Here is an 18,546-nt window from a genome sequence, read left to right as displayed (position 1 = left end):
GCCTTCCGGCTTCACGCCATTCTCCTGCCTCAGCCTCGTGAGTAGCTGGGACTACAGGCGCCTGCCACCATGCCCAGCTAATTTTTGAATTTTTAGTAGAGACAGGGTTTCACCACGTAAGCCAGGATGGTCTCGATCTCCTGACCTCATGATGTGCCCGCCTCAGCCTCCCCAAGTGCTGGGATTACAGGTGTGAGCCACCACACCCGGCCGGGGGTCTTATTTTACCCTCATAGCAGGGTGATGGCTGCAAGAGCTTCGGAGGTGAATAATGCCGACCTGGACCTGCTCGCTTTGAAGATGCAACATAGGCCTTACGGACAACCACACAAAAGCCTCCTGTTGAGGCCAAATCAGCGGCCGTTCTGGTTGGCAGACATACTGCCAAAAAAACCACCCCCAAAACAAAAGCTTCCTGTGAAACCACCACAGAGAATTTATTTTTTTCTCAGGTGAAGTCAATAAATAATTCTTCCTATTCCCGTTGGACACAAGGAGTCCGTGAGGGGGTGTGAAGGAAGGAGGCTGTGGCTGCGTCCTGGACTCCGTCCTGTGGAGGGAGTCCAGCAGGGCTGGCTCAGCCTCCGCACCTGGTGTGGAGCCGGATCTCCATCCTGAGGAAGGCCTTGAGGTTCTCATCAGCCACGTGCTCCTCCAGGGCAGCCAGGGCCCGCTCCCCACCGTCCTGGAAGTGCTGCAGCAGCCTGTCCGCGTACTCCACCCACACGCAGTTGGGGCAGCCACTCATGCAGCAGTTTGTGGGCGGCTGGAGCTCAGGTGGCAGCGGGTACTGGGGTTCTGAGGGGCCCCCACTGGGCAGCGATGCCTTGGGCGGCCTGGTGCCGTCTGCACCTGCTTGGGAGCCCACCTGTACGTTGTCTGTCCCGAATTTTCTGCGCCCATCAGGGGCTTGCGCTCCGGGATGGTGCCTTTGAAGAAAGCTGCCACCTCCAGGAAGCCTCTGGCAGCAGTCTGGGCTGGAGAACCCGCGAGCCCCCTGAGGATGCAGACAAACATGTGACTCTCCAGGAAGTTGGTGAGGCCCCGTCTACCCCAGCAGAGAGGACATTTCAGCTCTCCTGTCATTGGGCAACTGTCTCCATGTCCTCAGCTTTTTCACTTTCTGTGACTTTAGACATGTTATTTCACCTCTCTAGACTCAGTTTCCCCACTGTGCAATGGAAGTCATGGGTATGACACGGTGTGATTCACAGGAAGTGCCAGGATCAGGGCCTGGCGCCGGGTGTGCACTCCAGTAGATGGTGGGGGGTAGGGGAGGCACTCGCCACCTCCAGCTAAGATGGCTGCTCTGTGGACACGAGTATGGGAGAGGTGTAACCCTGTAAGCTCCTGGCCAGCCCAGCACCCCTACCAGTATAACCAAGCCCCACCACCTCTGAGGGACCAACTGGAAGAATCGCACCACCCTTTATCCAAGTTTCCCTGTCACAAAGCCCAGGCTTCTCAGGTCCCTCTCATCCCAGCGTGAATGTCCTATAGGCAGCCTTCGCTCGCTCCCCTGCTCTATCTACCCAAGATCACGGACTGACACGCTACCAACTTCACTTATTTCTCTAACTAGTCCTGCGAGGAGCATCATCCGCTCCATGTCCACGGCCAATCCCCAGAGCCCAGAAGGTCTCGCACAACAGGCGCTCGGCGGATACTGAGAAACAGGAAAGTGGCCGTTCACCGGGCTGCTTCCTCTCCCGGGGCTAAGCGGCCCCTCCACAGATTCCGGGGCGGGGACTCGGTAAAAGCGGATGGAGGAGAGGAGCGAGGGGCCCTTCGGCGGCGGCCAGCGCGCGATCCTCCCGGCTCCGTCCCCACGTGCGGGTGGAGGGGCCAGGGCTCCTCCCGGTACGTGCGGGCCGCCGGACAACGGCCTCTCGGACGTGCCCTTCGACGCTGCCAAGACCCCTCCTGGTACTTGCCGAGCCACGGGCCGCGGCGGCTACCGCCCGGCCTCCCCCGACCACCCTCCGCAGTAGCATCGCCCGCGGACGGGATCCCGCAACCCCGGACCGTGAGCGGCGGGCGCTCCGACCAATCCCGGACCTTCAGGAAGTCGCGCCGCGCCAGCCATCGTGGGGCTGAGCGCAGGAAGCGGAAGTGCCGATCGGTGGAGCGGAACCGTGCAGGAAGGCGGAAGTGGCTTCGCTAGGAAAACTCCAGGCGTGGAGATGGCGCGAGCTGGTCAAGGAGCAGCGGTGCCCAGGGTGCAGGCGGGTCCTGGGAGTCCCCGGCGAGCGCGGCGGCGGCAGCAAGTGCAGCCGCTGGGAAAGCAGCGCCCAGCCCCGTGGCCCGGGCTTCGCAGGTGACAGCGCTGCCCCGCGAGGCCGCCCAGAGAAGGGGACGCCTTGAAGGCTCCGCCCGGGACCCCCTAGGGAGCGTTCACTCGGACCCCTTCCCCAGGTCGAGCTCAGTGCCCTCCTCTGTCTATGCCCGCGGCCCACGCTTCGCCAGGATCTGTTGAATGAATGGAGGCGCGAGCGAGTCCCTGGTTTTGCCTTTCCCGCGTCCCAGTGTCCCGGTTCTGGACGAGGTCAGGGGGGAAAGGCCTCCTGGGCTTTCGGAGTGCCTTTCGGCCTCGAGTCCCGTGAGGAAGCGGTTCAAGGACAGCCACTGAGTGAGACCGAGAGGAAAGATCCCTGCTCCCTGGACTGCTGGACTGTCTCGCACCACAGAAGCCAGATGTGGCCCCTGTATAGATTTTTTTTTTTTTTTTTTTTGAGACGGAGTCTCACTCTGTCGCCCAGGCTGGAGTGTGGAGTGCAGTGGCGCGATCTGGGCTCACTGCAAGCTCCGCCTCCCGGGTTCACGCCATTCTCCTGCCTCGGCCTCCCGAGTAGCTGGGACTACAGGCGCCCGCCACCACGCCCGGCTAATTTTTTGTATTTTTAGTAGAGACAGGGTTTCACCGTGTTAGCCAGGATGGTCTCGATCTCCTGACCTCGTGATCCGCCCATCTTGGCCTCCCAAAGTGCTCCCAAAGGCGTGAGCCACCGCGCCCGGCCGGCCCCTGTAGATTCTATTGCCAGACCCAACTATTGTTTCTCTTATTGATTCTGCTTGTGCTTTACTTGGGACGGGTCTCACCCCCGTGTTCTTCCTCCCAGCAAAGAGAAGAAGAAAGTGAACTGCAAGCCCAAGAACCAGGACGAACAGGAGATCCCTTTTCGGCTCCGGGAGATTATGAGGAGTCGCCAGGAGATGAAAAACCCGATCAGTAACAAGAAAAGGAAGAAAGCAGGTGTGTGCAGGCCCATACTGGGCGGCAGTGAAGCTTTGTGTGTCTCAACCCGCCCAATCGCCCAAATACTTCAGAACGTTTCAGGCAGATGAAATATGCCAAGACCCGGTGCTCAGAAGGTGGGGGAGCGTGGCCAAAGCTAAAACAGTGGCTGGCAGCGGGTGGCGCTGTGGTTTCAGACGAGGCTTGGAAGGAGGCTGTGGGGTGGGCGGGGAGGACCTGTTATGGGGCCTCAGGAGCCATGCTAAGGAGTGACGTTTTTTTCCCCCCGAAAGTAGCGAAGATTCATCAGAGTTTTTAGCAGGGCATAGCCAATTCATGTTTACTCTAAGCAAAAAAAGGTCACCGAGTGGTGATGGAGTGAGCAGGAGTGGACCTGGCAGCTGGCAGGGCTACTGCCAGGGATAAGCCGTGATTCTTGAGACAAGAGTGCTGAAGCAATGGTAAAGACAAGTGGGTGGTCAGGAGCTGAAGGAGGAAATTCGATCAAGCCCCTCTGAGAAGTCTGCCTTTCTCCCCCAAGTCTGGGTAGGGTATCCACATGTGTCCACTGCTGCAACCCAGAGGTAACACTCTGGGCACGTTGGGGAACGGTGTCCACTGTGTGTATATTTTGCTTATAGACACATTTCTCTTCCCTAACGTGGGACTGGTTTTACAGCAAAGCTGTTTTATAATTTGTGTATAAACTGTAGGCTTCTTGTTGGGGGTTATATGGCTGCCAAAGGGATAGTGAAATAGAGGTGAGGAAGGTGCAGGGAGGAGGCGCACTGGCCTGGGTAGCAGATGGCACGTTCTGAACCGTGGTGTATTGGCACCTTTGTTTGTTTGTTTATTTATTTATTTATTTATTGAGACGGAGTCTTGCTTTCTTGCCCAGGCTGGAGTGCAGTGGCGTGATCTGGGCTCACTGCAAACTCTACCTCCTGGGTTTAAGCAGTTCTCCTGCCTCAGCCGCCTGAGTAGCTGGGATTACAGGTAACACACCACCACACCCGGCTAATTTTTTTGCTTTTTTTTTTTTTTTTTGAGACAGAGTCTTACTCTGTAGCCCAGGCTGGAGTGCAGTGGCGCAATCTCAGCTCACTGCTACCTCTGCCTCCCCTGTCCCAGTTCAAGCAATTCTCCTGCCTCAGCCTCCCGAGTAGCTGAGATTACAGGCACACGCCACCAAGCCCAGCTAATTTTTGTGTTTTTAGTAGAGACGAGGTTTCACCATGTTGGCCAGGCTGGTTTTGAACTCCTGACCTCAAGTGATTTCCCCACTTCAGCCTCCCAAAGTGCTGGGATTACAGGTGTGAACCACCATGCCTGGCAATATGCATGTCTTCACATATTTATGAACACAACCACCTGCCTGGCACTGTCCACCTCCTGTGTTCCACACTCGCCCAGGGTCCTGCACTTGTGTTCACAGTGGATGTCGTAGGTCTGCCCACGTTTTTTGTTTGTTTTGTTTTGTTTTTTTTGAGACGGAGTCTTGCTCAGTTGCCCAGGCTGGAGTGCAATGGCACGATCTCGGCTTACTGCAAGCTCCGCCTCCCGGGTTCACGCCATTCTCCTGCCTCAGCCTCCCGAGTAGCTGGGACTACAGGCGCCCGCCACCGTGCCCAGCTAATTTTTTTTGCATTTTTAGTAGAGACAGGGTTTCACCGTGTTAGCCAGGATGGTCTCGATCTCCTGACCTCATGATCCGCCCATCTCGGCCTCCCAAAGTGCTGGGATTACAGGTGTAAGCCACTGCGCCTGGCAGGTCTGCCCACGTTTCTCTGTGTAGCTCCACTGGACTTCCTTGGGCAGCTGTGCAATGGAGTCTGTGGGTGATCAGAGGAGAATTCATTCAACCAGCCACCTAGGGGTGGACATTAGGTTGTTTCTGCTTTCCTTTTTCAGCTGTGCTGCAGTGGACATCTGTGACAGGTGCCATTGGGCTGGGGGGTCTCGTCCCTGGGGATGCCAGGCCGGGCATTCTACATCCTCTTCAGCTACTATCGTTGGGGTGCTTCCAGCCAGCCTGGTCTTCTCTTCCTGTGGCTTTGGGGGGGGGAATGAGCATGGGCCACCTGCCTGGCACTGTCGGCCTCCTGCCTCCTCTGAGGCCTCCCTTTGTCCTCAGCCCAGGTGACCTTCAGAAAGACATTGGAGAAGGAAGCAAAGGGAGCGGAGCCTGACATCGCCATCCCCAAGTTCAAACAGAGGAAGGGGGAGTCCGACGGGGCCTATATCCAGCGCATGCAGCAAGAGGCCCAGCACGTGCTATTCCTCAGCAAGAACCAGGCCATCCGGCAGCCAGAGATGCAGGCAGCTCCCAAGGAGAAGTCTGAGCAGAAAAAAGCAAAAAAAGCGTGAGTGGAGGCGGGAGAGGTTGGGGTCTGCCCTTGGAGCCAGGGGGAAGACATTGGGTTCCCATGATGGCCCTCTGCAGGGACCCTGTTTCGTAGCCGTGGGGCAGCCTGGATTCAGGGAAACCAAGCCAGAGCCCTGGGAGTTGGCAAGTCAGAGCATCCAGCTGGGAGCCAGTGAGGTTGTGGCCCCCAGGAGGCTGTGGAACCTGGGAACTCTGCGGAGACCTCGCTTGGTCCTTGCTTTTCACAGGAAAAGCACCGGAAAGCCCTAGCCCTGCGGGAATCAGCCCTGAGGTGGTCGGTCTGAGGGTGACGTGCCCGGGCGTTCTGTTTCCATTAGGGCCCTTCCTCGTCCAAGAGACTACACCTTTCTAATTCTGTAAAAGCTTTGGCCGAGTACAGTGGCTCACGCCTGTAATCCCAGCACTTTGGGAGGCCGAGGCAGGTGGATCATGAGGTCAGGAGATGAAGACCATCCTAGCCAACATGGTGAAACCTCGTCCCTAATAAAATACAAAAAAAAATTAGCCGGCCGTGGTGGTGCGTGCCTGTAATTCCAGCTACTTGGGAGCCTGAGGCAGGGGAATCGCTTGAACCCGGGAGGCAGAGGTTGCAGTGAGCTGAGATCGTGCCACTGCACTCCAGCCTGGTGACAGAGCACGAGACTCTATCTCAAAAAAAAAAAGAAAAAAGCTTTGAAGGTTAGAGAGGTTGCTTTCAGCTCTGTAGATTCCCTGTTTCTGGATTGTTGTATTACTTACAATTACCTTAGCCAATGAAAGTTCATCACAGAGAACGTGGCCCAGATACAGCCTGGCACCATAGTGATCTCCAGAGCTGTCGCTGAAGGTGAAGCTTCCAGATTCACATTGAGGGAGACGTGATATATGATACTTGTTAAGCCCTTTAGACACAGCAGCACTGGATGGGCTGGATGAGTCTCTGTTGGGGGGTCTTTGGCAGCATTCCCAGCCTTCATGCACAAAGTGCCAGTAGCCCCCGCCTGCGTATCTGCACACATTGTCAGATGTTCCCTGGCAGGCAGCCGTCCCCAGCTGAGAACCACTGAGGGGACCCTTGAGGGGCCTCTTGGGGTCAGAGCCTTCTTTGGTGGGCAGCTGTGGGTTTCGGGGTGGTAAGGGGACCGGGGACTCAGAGGCAGCCACCTGTTCTTGGGTCCCTGCCCTGCCACAGGGGATCCCTTGTGGGTGGGGCGGCCTCTGCCTCCTCCCTGGGTGGAAAGAGAATTTAGGAATCCGAGTGACATGTGCTTTCTTCCCCAGGTTCCAGAAGCGGCGACTAGATAAAGTCCGACGGAAAAAGGAGGAAAAGGCGGCAGACAGGCTGGAGCAGGAGCTGCTGCAAGGTGGCTCTTCCCAAAGCGATGGTGTCAGCAGTGGTCTGGGTGGGGCCTGGGCACAGGCCTTCTGTTCCCCACCAGCCCTGGCTGCACTGGGCACCTGTGGTCTCCCCTGGGATCCACAGCCATTAGACCGCTGGATGAGTTGGTGTTCTGTCCCAGCCCTATGGGAGGGAGGTGGGCGGGTGGTGGCTCTGGGTGTCGAGTGCAGTGGCTGTGGGCAGCAGTCCTCAGTTGTACTCTGCCCCTCCAGACGTGGTGAAGTTTGGTGAGGTTGTCCTGCAGCCCCCAGAGCTGACTGCCAGGCCCCGGAGGAGTGTAAGCAAGGACCAGGTAAGTGGGGCATGGAGACAACTTGAGTTTGTCCCCCAGTGCTGCCAGGGAACAGAAGCCTTGGACAGGCTGGATACGGTGGGTCACACCTGTAATCCCAGCACATTGGGAGGCCAAGGCAGGTGGATCGCTTGAGTCCTGGAGTTGATACCAGCCTGGACAACATAGCGAGATCCTGTGTCAAGAAAAAAAAAACCCTCAGCCAACATGTGTGCTGTCTGGTGTGTGGCCTGAGAGTGCAGCGTTCTCACTGGTGGGAGAGCTGTTGAAGCTGTGAGGCTTTCTGTTGCGTCCCCTCCTTTCCCAGCCAGTGCCTCACCCTCCCCTCTCTCCCTCAGCCTGGCAGGAGATCGCAGATGCCGAGGATGCTTCTGAACCCAGGCTGTGTGTCCCAGCCTCTGACCGCCTCCCTGGCCCGCCAGCGGATTGTGGGGGAGGAGAGAGAGCGGGCTGTGCAGGCCTACAGAGTGTTGAAGCAGCGGCGGCGGCGGCTGCACGGGGAGCAACCCCACCTCACTTCCCGGAAGAAGGCAGAGCCGCAGCTGTGATGGAGAGACACCTGGGGCCTGGCCACACTCCGGGAAAACTGGCACCAGGAGCTGCCACACCTGGGTAGGAGAGAGGCAGGCCTGCCAGCAGTGTGGGGTGAGGCCTCCAGCTACTTGTTCACACATTGGGCACTAGTGGGTCCACATCTTACAGGGGGTGAGTGCCCGACGGACTAGGGCCAAGGCCTGGTTGACAGAGGGCCCATGGGGCCCTGTGTCACTCACAGGTCCATCTCTTTGTTTTGAACTTCCATTCTGAGTCTCAGCCCAGGTACACCTTAGGAAGGGCTGGATCCCTGTCCCTGAACACCAACTACTGAGACAGCTGATGAGGCTGGCTCGGTGTGTAACGGCCTGTGTGTGTGACAGTGTGTGACGGAGGCCCCCGGAAGTGCACAGTGCACATCAGGCAGAGCAGGCCACGGGCAGGGAAGACGCATCGGGGCAGGGCCACTGGGCACATCTGGACCACCTGGGAGGGCTCTGCAGGGGACTGTGACTACAGGCTAGTTGTGAGTGGTCTGCAGAGGCTGCCCACCCAAGGTTTGGTTGGGGTGAAACGTGATGACAACATATACACTTAAGGAGGTGGGAACCGGGGGCCGGGCGCGGTGGCTCACACCTGTAATGCCAGCACTTTGTGCAGCCGAGGCAAGTGGGTCACCTGAGGTCAGGAGTTCGAACCAGCCTGGCCAACGTGAAACCGCATCTCTACTAAAGATGCACGAAAAAAAAAAACAGTGTGAATAGAGTTGTCACCTACCTAACAGGGCTCTGAGAGAGCCGGGAGGCCCAAAGTGGCTGGAAAAGGTAAAGGAAAAATCCTGTCTTGGGCTGGGGGTCACAGAGTGGGTCCCGGGGGAGTTCCTGCTGAGGGCAGGGCCTTGGCCAGGCTTCAGTCTCCATCCAGTGCCAAAGGAGGAAATGCCCAGGCTGTCAGCATTTCCAGATGAGAGCAGAAGGGAGAGGCTTAAACCCAAGTCACACGTCCAGCAATGGAGTCCGACAGCCCAGCACCATCTGGGAACTGAGGAGCGTCTCTGCCTGGCCGCTGCCCTGTCTGGCAACTGAGGAGCATCTCTGCCCGGCCGCCCAACGGACTGGAAAGTGAGGAGCGCCTCTGCCTGGCCGCCACCCCGTCTGGGGTGAGGAGCGTCTCTGCCCAGCCACCGCCCAACTGTCTGGGAAGTGAGGAGCATCTCTGCCCGGCCGCCCAACTGGGAAGTGGGGAGCACCTCTGCCCGGCCACCGCCCAACTGTCTGGGAAGTGAGGAGCGCCTCTGCCCGGCCGCCGCCCTGTCTGGGAAGTGAGGAGCGCCTCTGCCCGGCCGCTGTGCAACCTTCCAAGTGTGAAGTGACAGCCTTGTGTGTAATCTTTTCTGTCTTCCCCAAGTTTGCACTTTCGACATTAAAGTTTACTTTTTAGTTAGAAGTTTTAAATTGGAGAATATATATTTAAAGTCAGGGCTGTTTTCCTTTTATGTGCGTTTCCCACCTTGTGATGGACCCGGCAGCCCCAGCTCTCCTGTTGGGATGTTGGTTTTGCAGCAGCCAGAACTCAGCCCCAGATCACATGCAGCAGCTGGAAGGGGGTGGCCTTTCCCTGGGAAAGGGCTGGGGCGGCAGCGGGTGGCGCTCCCACTCGCTCGGTGCCTTTGGTTTTGGGCGTCAGTATCGGCCCGTGTGGCTAAGCGAAGGGATCCCACAGGGCTGGGAAAGCACTCATGCTCTCCACTGCATCCATGATTCTCAGGTTTCAGCTGGTGGAAGGGAAACCCCTGGTGGTTTTTAGGGCCTCTTTGTTGCCCAGGCTGGGGTGCAGTGGCATAAGCACACTGCAGCAAGTTGTTGGGCTCAGGCGATCCTCCTACCTCAGCCTCCCAAGTACTTGGGACAACAGGTGCTCACCAACAAACCCAAATAATTTTTTGCGCTTTTGTATAGATGGGGTTTCGCCACGTTGCCCAGGCTGGTCTCGAACTTATGGACTCAAGGAATCCACCTGCTTTGGCCTCCCAAAGTGTTGGGGTTACAGGCGTGAGCCACTGTACTTGGCTTTTTTTTTTTTTCTGGTCTTGCTTCACCTTGGCAGGAGTGCAGTGGCACACTGGTCTCCAAGTCCTGGGCTCAAGAGATTAGCCTGCCTTGGCTTCCCTCAGTGCTGGGGTTCCAGGAGAGAGCAGCTCACCCCTCCTACTTTTCTTTTTTTTTTTTTTTTGAGATGGAGTTTTGCTCTTGTTGCCCAGGCTGGAGTGCAATGGCACAATCTTGGCTCATCACAACCTCTGCCTCCCGGGTTCAAGCGATTCTCCTGTCTCAGCCTCCCAGGTAGCTAGGATTACAGGCATGCACTACCATGCCTGGCTAATTTGGTAATTTTTAGTAGATACGGGGTTTCTCCATGTTGGTCAGGCTGGTCTCAAACTCTCGACCTCAGGTGAGCTGCCCGCCTCTGCCTCCCAAAGTGCCATCCTGCTTTTCTTACTTATCCTTTACTTCCGGAATCTTCAGGAGGAGGTGATGTGGACATGTCAGAGTCGACGTTTAAGAGGTGAAGGCCATGGATGGGCCTCCCTGGGCCTTCCACTCTCCAGGGGGCAGCGCTGATCTCTCCATATAAAGGGAAAACTGAATTTGCACAAAATCGGGGTGCTGACAAAACCAGTGATCCCAGATGGGTCACCTACTTGTACACACAGGTCTCGCAGCACCCTAGTTGTAAACTTTCCCACAAAGAATTTTCCCAGACTAGCCAGATTTTCTCTCAGCAGCCAACCCTATCACACATTTATTAATGTGATTTTTTTTGAGGAAAAAAATATTAATGTTATAATTTCACATACAGTATAATGCTATCCTTTGATTAGCGTTTAGTTTGATGGGAACTCCAAACCGTTACAGAAAATTCAGGCCAGCTGTGGTGGCACCATGCCTGTGGTCCCAGCTACTCGGGAGGCTGAAATGGGAGGTTCACTCAAACCTGAGAGGTCAAGGCCGCCCCACCATCTGGGAAGTGAGGAGTACCTCTGCCTGGCCGCTGCACCGTCTGGGCCTGTGAGCTGTGATTGTGCCTCTGCACTCCAGCCTGGGCTGTAACAGAGCAAGACCCCCATCTCTAAAACAAAAGAAAAAAAAATCATATCCAGGCGCTACATCTGCGCTGAGAAGAGTCCAGAAGCAGAGATGACTGAGAACAGTGGTGTCCTCAGCAGCATCAATTTCCCCAGACTCAGGAGTGAATTGGGCTCCAGCATGTGCACCGAGGGGGGTCCAGCGTGCCTGGCCCCAGAACAGCCACTGAGCGCAGGGACCCTAAAGTTGGGTGGGGGTCTGGGTGACAAGGCCAGGGGAGTCCCCAGCACCCCTCACCCACCCGGCAGGATACCCCAATTGAGACCGTGTGCCAGCAAAGTGGGGACTTGATGGTTTTGGGAACGTGGGTCATTGAAAGTGGCCTGCAGCACACGGCCTGTCAGGAGCAGGCAAGGAGGGTCCTTATCTACCCACCTCGAGACCGTCCTCCCGTGGCACCATGCCACGCCTGCGTAGAGCTCCCTGGCTGGAACCCACCCTTGAAAACCACCTGAGGAGGTGCCATAGTGTGGCTGCCAGCTCCAGATCACGTCGGCTCCACCTGCCCGGAACCCAGCTGCCACCAGCGCTGGCTGGGAACACAGGCTTGCTGTCTTCGGGTCTTCGGAAACCTGTACTCTTAGGACTCATTCAGGATCAGCATGTCCAGCCCAAGGATTGCTTGAGGAAAGGCACTCCCTCCCAACTAAAGGAACGTTCCTCCAGGCAAGCTGAGAAGCGCAGCCCACCCGCCTCCAGCCGGGTGGCCACAGGCACCTCAGGCTCCCACCCCCCTGTATTTTCATGCCTCACAGCAACAGTCATGGTGGGTATTTCTTTCTTTCTTTTTTTTTTTTCGAGATGGAGTCTCACTCTGTCTCCCAGGCTGGAGTGCAGTGGCGTGATCTCGGTTCACTGCAAGCTCTGCCTCCCGGGTTCACGCCATTCTCCTGCCTCAGCCTCCCGAGTAGCTACAGGCGCCCTCCCGGGACTACAGGCACCCGCCACCATGCCCAGCTAATTTTTTGTATTTTTAGTGGAGACGGGGTTTCACCGTGTTAGCCAGGTCTCAATCTCCTGAACTCGTGATCCGCCCGCCTCGGCCTCCCAAAGTGCTGGGATTACAGGCGTGAGCCACCATGCCCGGCCGACACTTGGCCATTTCAACCAGGCTTTGCTAAAGTCCTCTGAAATTGGGGGACTGAAACCCAATTACTGGGATCACAAGTTGCCTGTGAAATCTGCAAGGACCTGCTGTCAGGGCTCATTAAATCCCAAAGTATGGCACCTTGGCATGCAGACTACTCTGACCCAGAGGAGACTGGAAGGCCTCAGAAGCCAGGTCTTTGTCCTTCCCTCCTGGTTCCTGCCCACTTTTCTCTGCAAAGTGAGTCTCAGAAACCACAGTTCTTTTTCCCCACAGCAGGTCATAGAAACTAGAACTCTTGGCCAGGAGCGGTGGCTTACGCTTGTAATCCCAGCACTTTGGGAGGCCGAGGAGGGCGGATCATGGGGTCAGGAGATAGAGACCACGGTGAAACCCCATCTCTACTAAAAATACAAAAAATTAGCCGGGCGTGGTGGCGGGCGCCTGTAGTCCCAGCTGCTTGGAGAGGCTGAGGCAGGAGAATGGCGTGAACTCGGGAGGCGGAGCTTGCAGTGAGCCGAGATCGCGCCACTGCACTCCAGCCTGGGCGACAGAGTAAGACTCCATCTCAAAAAAAAAAAAAAAAGAAAAGAAACTAGAACTCTTTCCCAAAGCCAGCCATAAAACCTAGCAAGGTCACTCTTTCCCTTCTCCCTGGAAGACCCTCATTCCCGAGGGGGTCCTGCCCTATCCCCAGGGGAAGGGGAATTGTGCACAGTGGCCTTGCTGGGTTTCCCCACTGTGTCCATCACCAGTTAGACGGACGTTAGGCTAGATCCTGTGTGTCCAGCCACATTTCTGCATGCCTGTTAATTCGTCAAACCTAAATATAAAAATAAAGGTTTTCACGCCGGGCACGGTGGCTCACGCCTGTAATCTCAGCACTTTGGGAGGCCGAGGCGGGCGCATCACCTGAGGTCAAGACTTTGTGACCAGCTTGGCCAACATGGTGAAACCCTGTCTCTACTAAAAATACTAAAATTAGCTGGGCGTGGTGGCACACACATGTAATCCCAGCTACTCGGGAGGCTGATGCAGGAGAATCGCTTGAACCTGGGAGGCAGAGGTTACAGTGAGCAAAGATTGTGCCACTACACTCCAGCCTGGGTGACAGATCAAGACTCCCATCCCAAAAATAAATAAATAAATAAGTAAATAAAGGTTTTCCCTGGGTCTTTATTGCTGAAGCCTCCCGTGTCATGTAAAACTTTATTTACTTATTTTTTTTAGATGGAGTCTCAATCTGTCACCCAGGCTGGAGTGCAGTGGTGCGATCTCAGCTCACTGCAACCTCCACCTTCTGGGTTGAAGCAATTCTCCTGCCTCAACCTCCCAAGTAGCTGGGATTACAGGCAGGCGCCACCATGATGGGTTAATTTTTGTATTTTTAGTCAAGAAGGGGTTTCACCATGTTGCTCAGGCTGGTCTCAAACTTCTGGCCTCAAGCGATCTGCCCACCTTGGTTGCCCAAAGTGTTAGGATTACAGGTGTGAGCAACCGTGCCCAGCTGTCATGTAAAACTAATACATTTGTTATGTTTTTAGGCCGGGCATGGTGGCTCATGTCTGTAATCCCAGCATTTTGGGAGGCTTAAGCGGATCAATTGAGGCAAGGAGTTCAAGACCAGCCTGGGCAACACAGCAAGACCTCGTCTCTACCAAAAATACAAAAAAATTAGCTAGGCGTGGTGGTGCATGCCTGTAATCCCAGCTACCCAGGAGGCTGAGGTGGGAGGATTGACTGAGCTTGGGAGGTTGAGGCTGCAATGAGCTGTGATCCCACCACTGTGCTCCAGTCTCGGAGACAGAGTGAGAGCTTGCCTCAAATAATTAATTCAAATAATTAATTTAATGCTTTTCTCTTGCTCACCTGTAGTTTGTTAGGCGTGTTGGCTGTCACCCTTATGGGTGAAAAAAGGTATCGTATCTTTCCGCCCCATGGTACTAACAGGACAGAGACCTCGCCTGTCTAGTAGCTGTTTGGTGGTAGTAAGGGGCAGGGGGAGCAGTGCATGGGGATTCATGTGGTGTCTAAGAAGGTGGCATCCAGGCTAGGCAGTGGCTCATGCCTGTAATCCCAGCACTTTGGGAGGCCGAGGCGGGTGATCACGAGGTCAGGAGTTCAAGACCAGCCTGGCCAAGATGGTGAAACCATCTCTACTAAAAATATAAAATTTAGCCGGGTGCGGTGGCAGGCGCCTGTAATTCCAGCTACTCAGGAGGCTGAGGCAGGAGAACTGCTTGAACCTGGGCAGCAGAGGTTGCAGTGAGCCGCCAAGATCGTACCACTGCCCTCCAGCCTGGGCGAGAGTGAGACTGTGTCTCAAAAAAAAACAGGTGGCATCCAACAGGGCACAGGCTGTGTACAGTTGAGAGCCCATGACACACTGGAAAGCAGAGATTGGAGCCCGAACCACCCTGAAGCACACGCCGTGCTGAGAGCTTTTCCCAGGCATTGCACACAGCCCTCCATGGGAATAAAGACCCATTTCCCCACAAGCAAAGTGCAGCAGGTTTGTGCCACGGAGGAGGGTGGTGGGTGTGAGGCTCCTTCCATGACCAAAGGAAACTAGACTGCCAGCTGGGAAAACATCTGTAGAAAATTCACATCTATTTTCAGGACTATAGGGTTTCTTATTCAATCTTTGTAGTCAAATGACGGCCCCCAAAAGGTGTGTCCAAATTATAACCCCTGGAACAAGCAAGAGTACCCTTGTTTGGAAAATAGGGCATTTGCAGATGTAATGAAGAATCATCCTGGATTTCCAACAGAGGTCCTTGTAAGAGAACACAGGCACAGGAGAGAAGCTGCGTGAAGGTGGGGGCGGAAACTGAGGCTTTGCAGGCCACAGCCCAGTCACGCCGAGGAGCACCGCGGCTACTACGCAGGCAAGGCACGGACGCTCCCTCGGAGCCTCTGGAAGCAAACTACCCTGGTGAAAGCCCAGCTTTGGACTCTGGCCTCCAGAACTAAGAGCAAATTTCTGTTGTTTTGGCAGCCGCAGGACACTGACCCGTCAATCAACACTCCCACAAGTAGCCACGGCTGAGAACCAAAGTCAAGGCAGGGCGCTGGGGAACCGTGGGAGGCACGGCCACCATTTCCTGTGCTTCATCTGAGCCCCACCTGGCACGCCTGTGGGCGTTTCAGGGCAATACCTGTTCACTGAACAAGTGAACCAGTGAGAATGCTAGTTTTTTTTTGTTTGGTTTTTTTTTGAGACCGAGTTTTGCTCGTCACCCAGGCTGGAGTGCAGTGGCGCAATCTTGGCTCACTGCAACCTATGCTTTCTAGGTTCAAGCGATTCTCCTGCCTCAGCCTCCTGAGTAGCTGGGATTACAGGCACAAGCCACCACGCCCAGCTAATTTTTTGTATTTTTAGTAGTGACAGGGTTTCACCATGTTGGCCAGTCTGATCTCGAACTCCTGACTTCGTGATCTGCCTGCCTCAGCCTCCCAAAGTGCTGGGATTACAGGCGTGAGCCACTGCGCCCGGCCACCAGCTTGTTTCTAACTCGAGGCCTGGCTCTTACTACCACACTCACTTCACCTGCCTCATGCCACCTGTGGCAGACGCAGAGTCAGGGTACCAGCGGCTCAGCAGGTTGGAGGTTGTGCTACAGCAAGAGGCCAGGTCTCAGTGGCACTGTGCAGTCCATACGCCTTGGGGGCAGTCCAGCAGGTCTCCAGGAAGGAGGGGAGCCAACCCCAATAGCACCACTCCAGGATGCAGAACACTCGGCCACCTGTAGGCCCTGCTCACCCAGTCTGGGGACAGGTTTTTATTTTTTTATTTTTTTTAAGACAGAGTTTTGCTCTTGTTGCCCAGGTAGAGTGCAATGGCATGATCTCGACTCACTGCAACCTCCGCCTCCCGCGTTCAAGGGATTCTCCTGCCTCAGCCTCCCAAGTAGCTGGGATTACAGGCATGTACCACCACACCCAGCTAATTTTGTATTTTTAGTACAGACAGGGTTTCTCCACGTTGGTCAGGCTAGTCTCAAACTCCTGACCTCAGGTAATACGCCCACCTCGGCCTCCCAAAGTGCTGGGATTACAGGTGTTAGCCACCATGCCTGGCCCCTGGGGGCACTTTTTTCAGAGGCCAGATGTCAACTTCCATCTCTACATGCCTCAGTTTATGCATCATTGCATCTCAGCACAGAGCCCCATCATGTAGGATTACTTTGGGTTATTCTGCCCCTGTGAGAAGAAACTATTGGCAGTGAAGCCATACTGCCCTCTGCCACCTCTCCCCAGCTCAGGCCAGCTGTGCCTCTGCCATGCAGTCAATCGTTGGCTCTGTGGGTGGCCTGGAGCCAGGCCAGCACCCCTGCCAAGCCAGTGCCTTCACGGGCGCTGATTTCTGCCGTGGTGATGTTCTGCTTGGCACAAGCAATGATGTCTGGAAGCCTGATTAATGACTTCATCTCCTCCGTGGACATGTAACAGGGTAGGTCGCTGGAGTGAAAGAGGTGCCCCATCAGAGCAGTGGCAGCCACACACCTGCCCCGGACCCCCAGCCACACCACCTCCCTACTGAGCCATGCCAGCTGTAACCCCAAGGAGCCCCCGCCCCCGCTGTGCTCCCTCTCAGCTCAGGGACGCGTACATTTTATTGAAGAGTATCAGCACCGATGCTTCTGCAAGTTGTTCTGCAGAAAGGAGACCTAAGAGCTGCACACAGGATGCAGAGAGCTGGGTGGGGTCAGAGGCGTCCATCACAAACTGAGGAAAAAGAAAAAGCAGCAATGCCCCGCTACCAGACTTCCTCCCCTGGGCCTCAGACCTGGCACTGGGAGAGCAAAACTGCATTTTTTAATTTTTTTTATTTATTTATTTTTTGAGACAGAGTCTCGCTCCGAGTGCAGTGGCACGATCTCGGCTCACTGAAACCTCCGCCTCCAGGGTTCAAGTGATTCTCCTGCCTCAGCCTGCCAAGTAACTGGTACTACAGACACCCGCCACCACGCCTGGCTAATTTTTTGTACTTTTAGTAGAGACGGGGCTTCACCATGTTAGTCAGGATGGTCTCCATCTCCTGACCTCGTGATTCGCCCACAGCTTCCCAATGTGCTGGGATTACAGGAGTAAGCCACCGCGCCCAGCCCAAAACAGCTTTAAACAAAGCTTTGGGAACAAGCAGCAGCAGAGGGAATCGAGTTTTATGAGGACGACCTGGTGTCACTCGTCTCTGTCCTCATGTGGCCATCAGCTCTCCATACTGGAATCTGGGGCACAGGCCTTGTCAAGATGGGACCAACCAGAGGCACGTATAAATCCAACATAAACACAGACGTACCGGGGAGCGACACAGAGGGCTAAGTCTGTTCTCTGCGGAGCAACAGCCCTGCCCTCAGCAAGCCCTCTGTGAGCTTCTACCGGGGGCCTGGGAGCGCAAGCACCAGAAACCAGACGGGGTGCCCAGCAGGAAGCAACACTAGCTAAGACCTATTTCCATGAGTAGTACAGTCACTAAATAACCCAAACCCCTTTCTACACACAGCAAGGTTGGGGACTGGACATCACAGAAACGTAGACACACTTCTCTAAAGGAAGCCCATGTGGGATTACAACCTACCAGAAGAGAACGGCAGTTTCCATAGTAACTGGACCAGATGGGGCCCATGCACCCCCCCAGCTCCCGGATGGTGATCTTTCTCTGTGCCACGATGTCAGTAAGATTGGTGCCCACCTATAGAAAAAACCACGATGCAGAGAGAATACAAGCGCTGTCCCGTTGTGAACTCCTGAAGAGCACCCTGCCCACACCTTACACGGTGGCCTGAACCCCGCAGCCCCATTCTCCAAGGGCTCAGTCCCTAAGGCAGGAACGGCGAGCAGGGACCGACGCCCATCAGTAGCTGGACTCGGTGTGGGAGCGACCAGCCACAGGAACCGTTGCGAGGGGAGAGGAAATGCCCGTGGAGGCACTTTCGCGCCAAATATCCTCAGCTCGGGCCGCCCCCCGCTCCCGAAGGCTGGCCTTAAGTCAAGACCTGACCCGCTGCGCCTTGGCGTGCACTTAGAGGAGCCCGGAGCTCTTCGCCAAGCGCAGAGCTGACCCCCCGCAACTCCACCCGCGGGGGCGGACACCTACCGTGGGCCGTGTCGGGGGCGGCTCCCCCAGGTCGCCCTGCCCATCCCGGGAGCTCACCTGTGCGGAGCGGTCAAGGACTCGAGCAGCTAAAGGGTGAGTCCCCGCCCCGGTCCGAGTGCCCCCGCGCCCAGGTCCCGTCCCCCCGCGGAAGGATATCCTGCAGCCGTTTCACCAGCAGCGTCTTCCCGACGCCCGTGGCCCCCAGCAGGAGACACATTCCGTGCTTCGCTCTACCCGGCACCCGTAGCTCGGCGCCGCGGAGCAAGGCCCGCCCACCGCCCACTCTCACTGGATAGTTCTCACCTCCGGACTGCTCATTGGTTCTTAGGCTCATTGTTCCAAGGGTGCGCCCAATTAGCGCGCAGCGTTAGTGGGGGAGCGGAAGACC

The 18,546-nt window shown here is 55.9% G+C and overlaps 3 protein-coding genes across 8 annotated transcripts; 1 reads left to right on the top strand and 2 right to left on the bottom strand.

Annotated features, from left to right (window-relative positions):
* Positions 1-412: 412 nt before the first annotated feature.
* OXLD1 (oxidoreductase like domain containing 1) lies at positions 413-2,030 on the bottom strand. Of its 5 annotated transcripts, none has more exons than XM_012512533.2 (2): positions 1,935-2,030; positions 413-997 (listed from the first exon to the last, which is right to left on the bottom strand). In XM_012512533.2, the coding sequence occupies exons 1-2, from the start codon at positions 1,992-1,994 to the stop codon at positions 578-580; spliced, it is 480 nt and encodes a 159-aa protein (XP_012367987.1). In that variant the 5' UTR covers positions 1,995-2,030; the 3' UTR covers positions 413-577. The 5 variants fall into 5 exon arrangements, 3 of the variants coding, with proteins under 3 accessions (XP_012367987.1, XP_030684111.1, XP_030684112.1); XM_030828251.1 differs by having other exon boundaries at positions 1,562-1,995; XR_001116919.2 differs by having other exon boundaries at positions 817-997; positions 1,558-2,009.
* A 71-nt stretch (positions 2,031-2,101) lies between these two features.
* On the top strand, positions 2,102-8,503 carry CCDC137 (coiled-coil domain containing 137). Its single transcript, XM_003274829.4, has 6 exons — positions 2,102-2,317; positions 3,120-3,253; positions 5,370-5,598; positions 6,882-6,964; positions 7,212-7,291; positions 7,630-8,503. The coding sequence occupies exons 1-6, from the start codon at positions 2,184-2,186 to the stop codon at positions 7,837-7,839; spliced, it is 870 nt and encodes a 289-aa protein (XP_003274877.2). The 5' UTR covers positions 2,102-2,183; the 3' UTR covers positions 7,840-8,503.
* A 7,298-nt stretch (positions 8,504-15,801) lies between these two features.
* Positions 15,802-18,545, bottom strand: ARL16 (ADP ribosylation factor like GTPase 16). Of its 2 annotated transcripts, XM_030828249.1 has the most exons (5): positions 18,315-18,545; positions 18,159-18,217; positions 17,640-17,753; positions 16,671-16,786; positions 15,802-16,519 (listed from the first exon to the last, which is right to left on the bottom strand). In XM_030828249.1, the coding sequence occupies exons 1-5, from the start codon at positions 18,490-18,492 to the stop codon at positions 16,348-16,350; spliced, it is 639 nt and encodes a 212-aa protein (XP_030684109.1). In that variant the 5' UTR covers positions 18,493-18,545; the 3' UTR covers positions 15,802-16,347. The 2 variants fall into 2 exon arrangements, with proteins under 2 accessions (XP_030684109.1, XP_030684110.1); XM_030828250.1 differs by lacking the exon at positions 18,159-18,217 and having other exon boundaries at positions 17,640-17,745; positions 18,315-18,376.
* Position 18,546: the final 1 nt, after the last annotated feature.

The sequence above is a fragment of the Nomascus leucogenys genome, chromosome 14 (genome assembly GCF_006542625.1).
Source record: "Nomascus leucogenys isolate Asia chromosome 14, Asia_NLE_v1, whole genome shotgun sequence".
In the NCBI taxonomy this organism is placed as follows: domain Eukaryota; kingdom Metazoa; phylum Chordata; class Mammalia; order Primates; family Hylobatidae; genus Nomascus; species Nomascus leucogenys.
The sequence above is the reverse complement of the archived record's forward strand: the minus strand, read 5'-3'. Positions and strand labels throughout refer to the sequence as shown.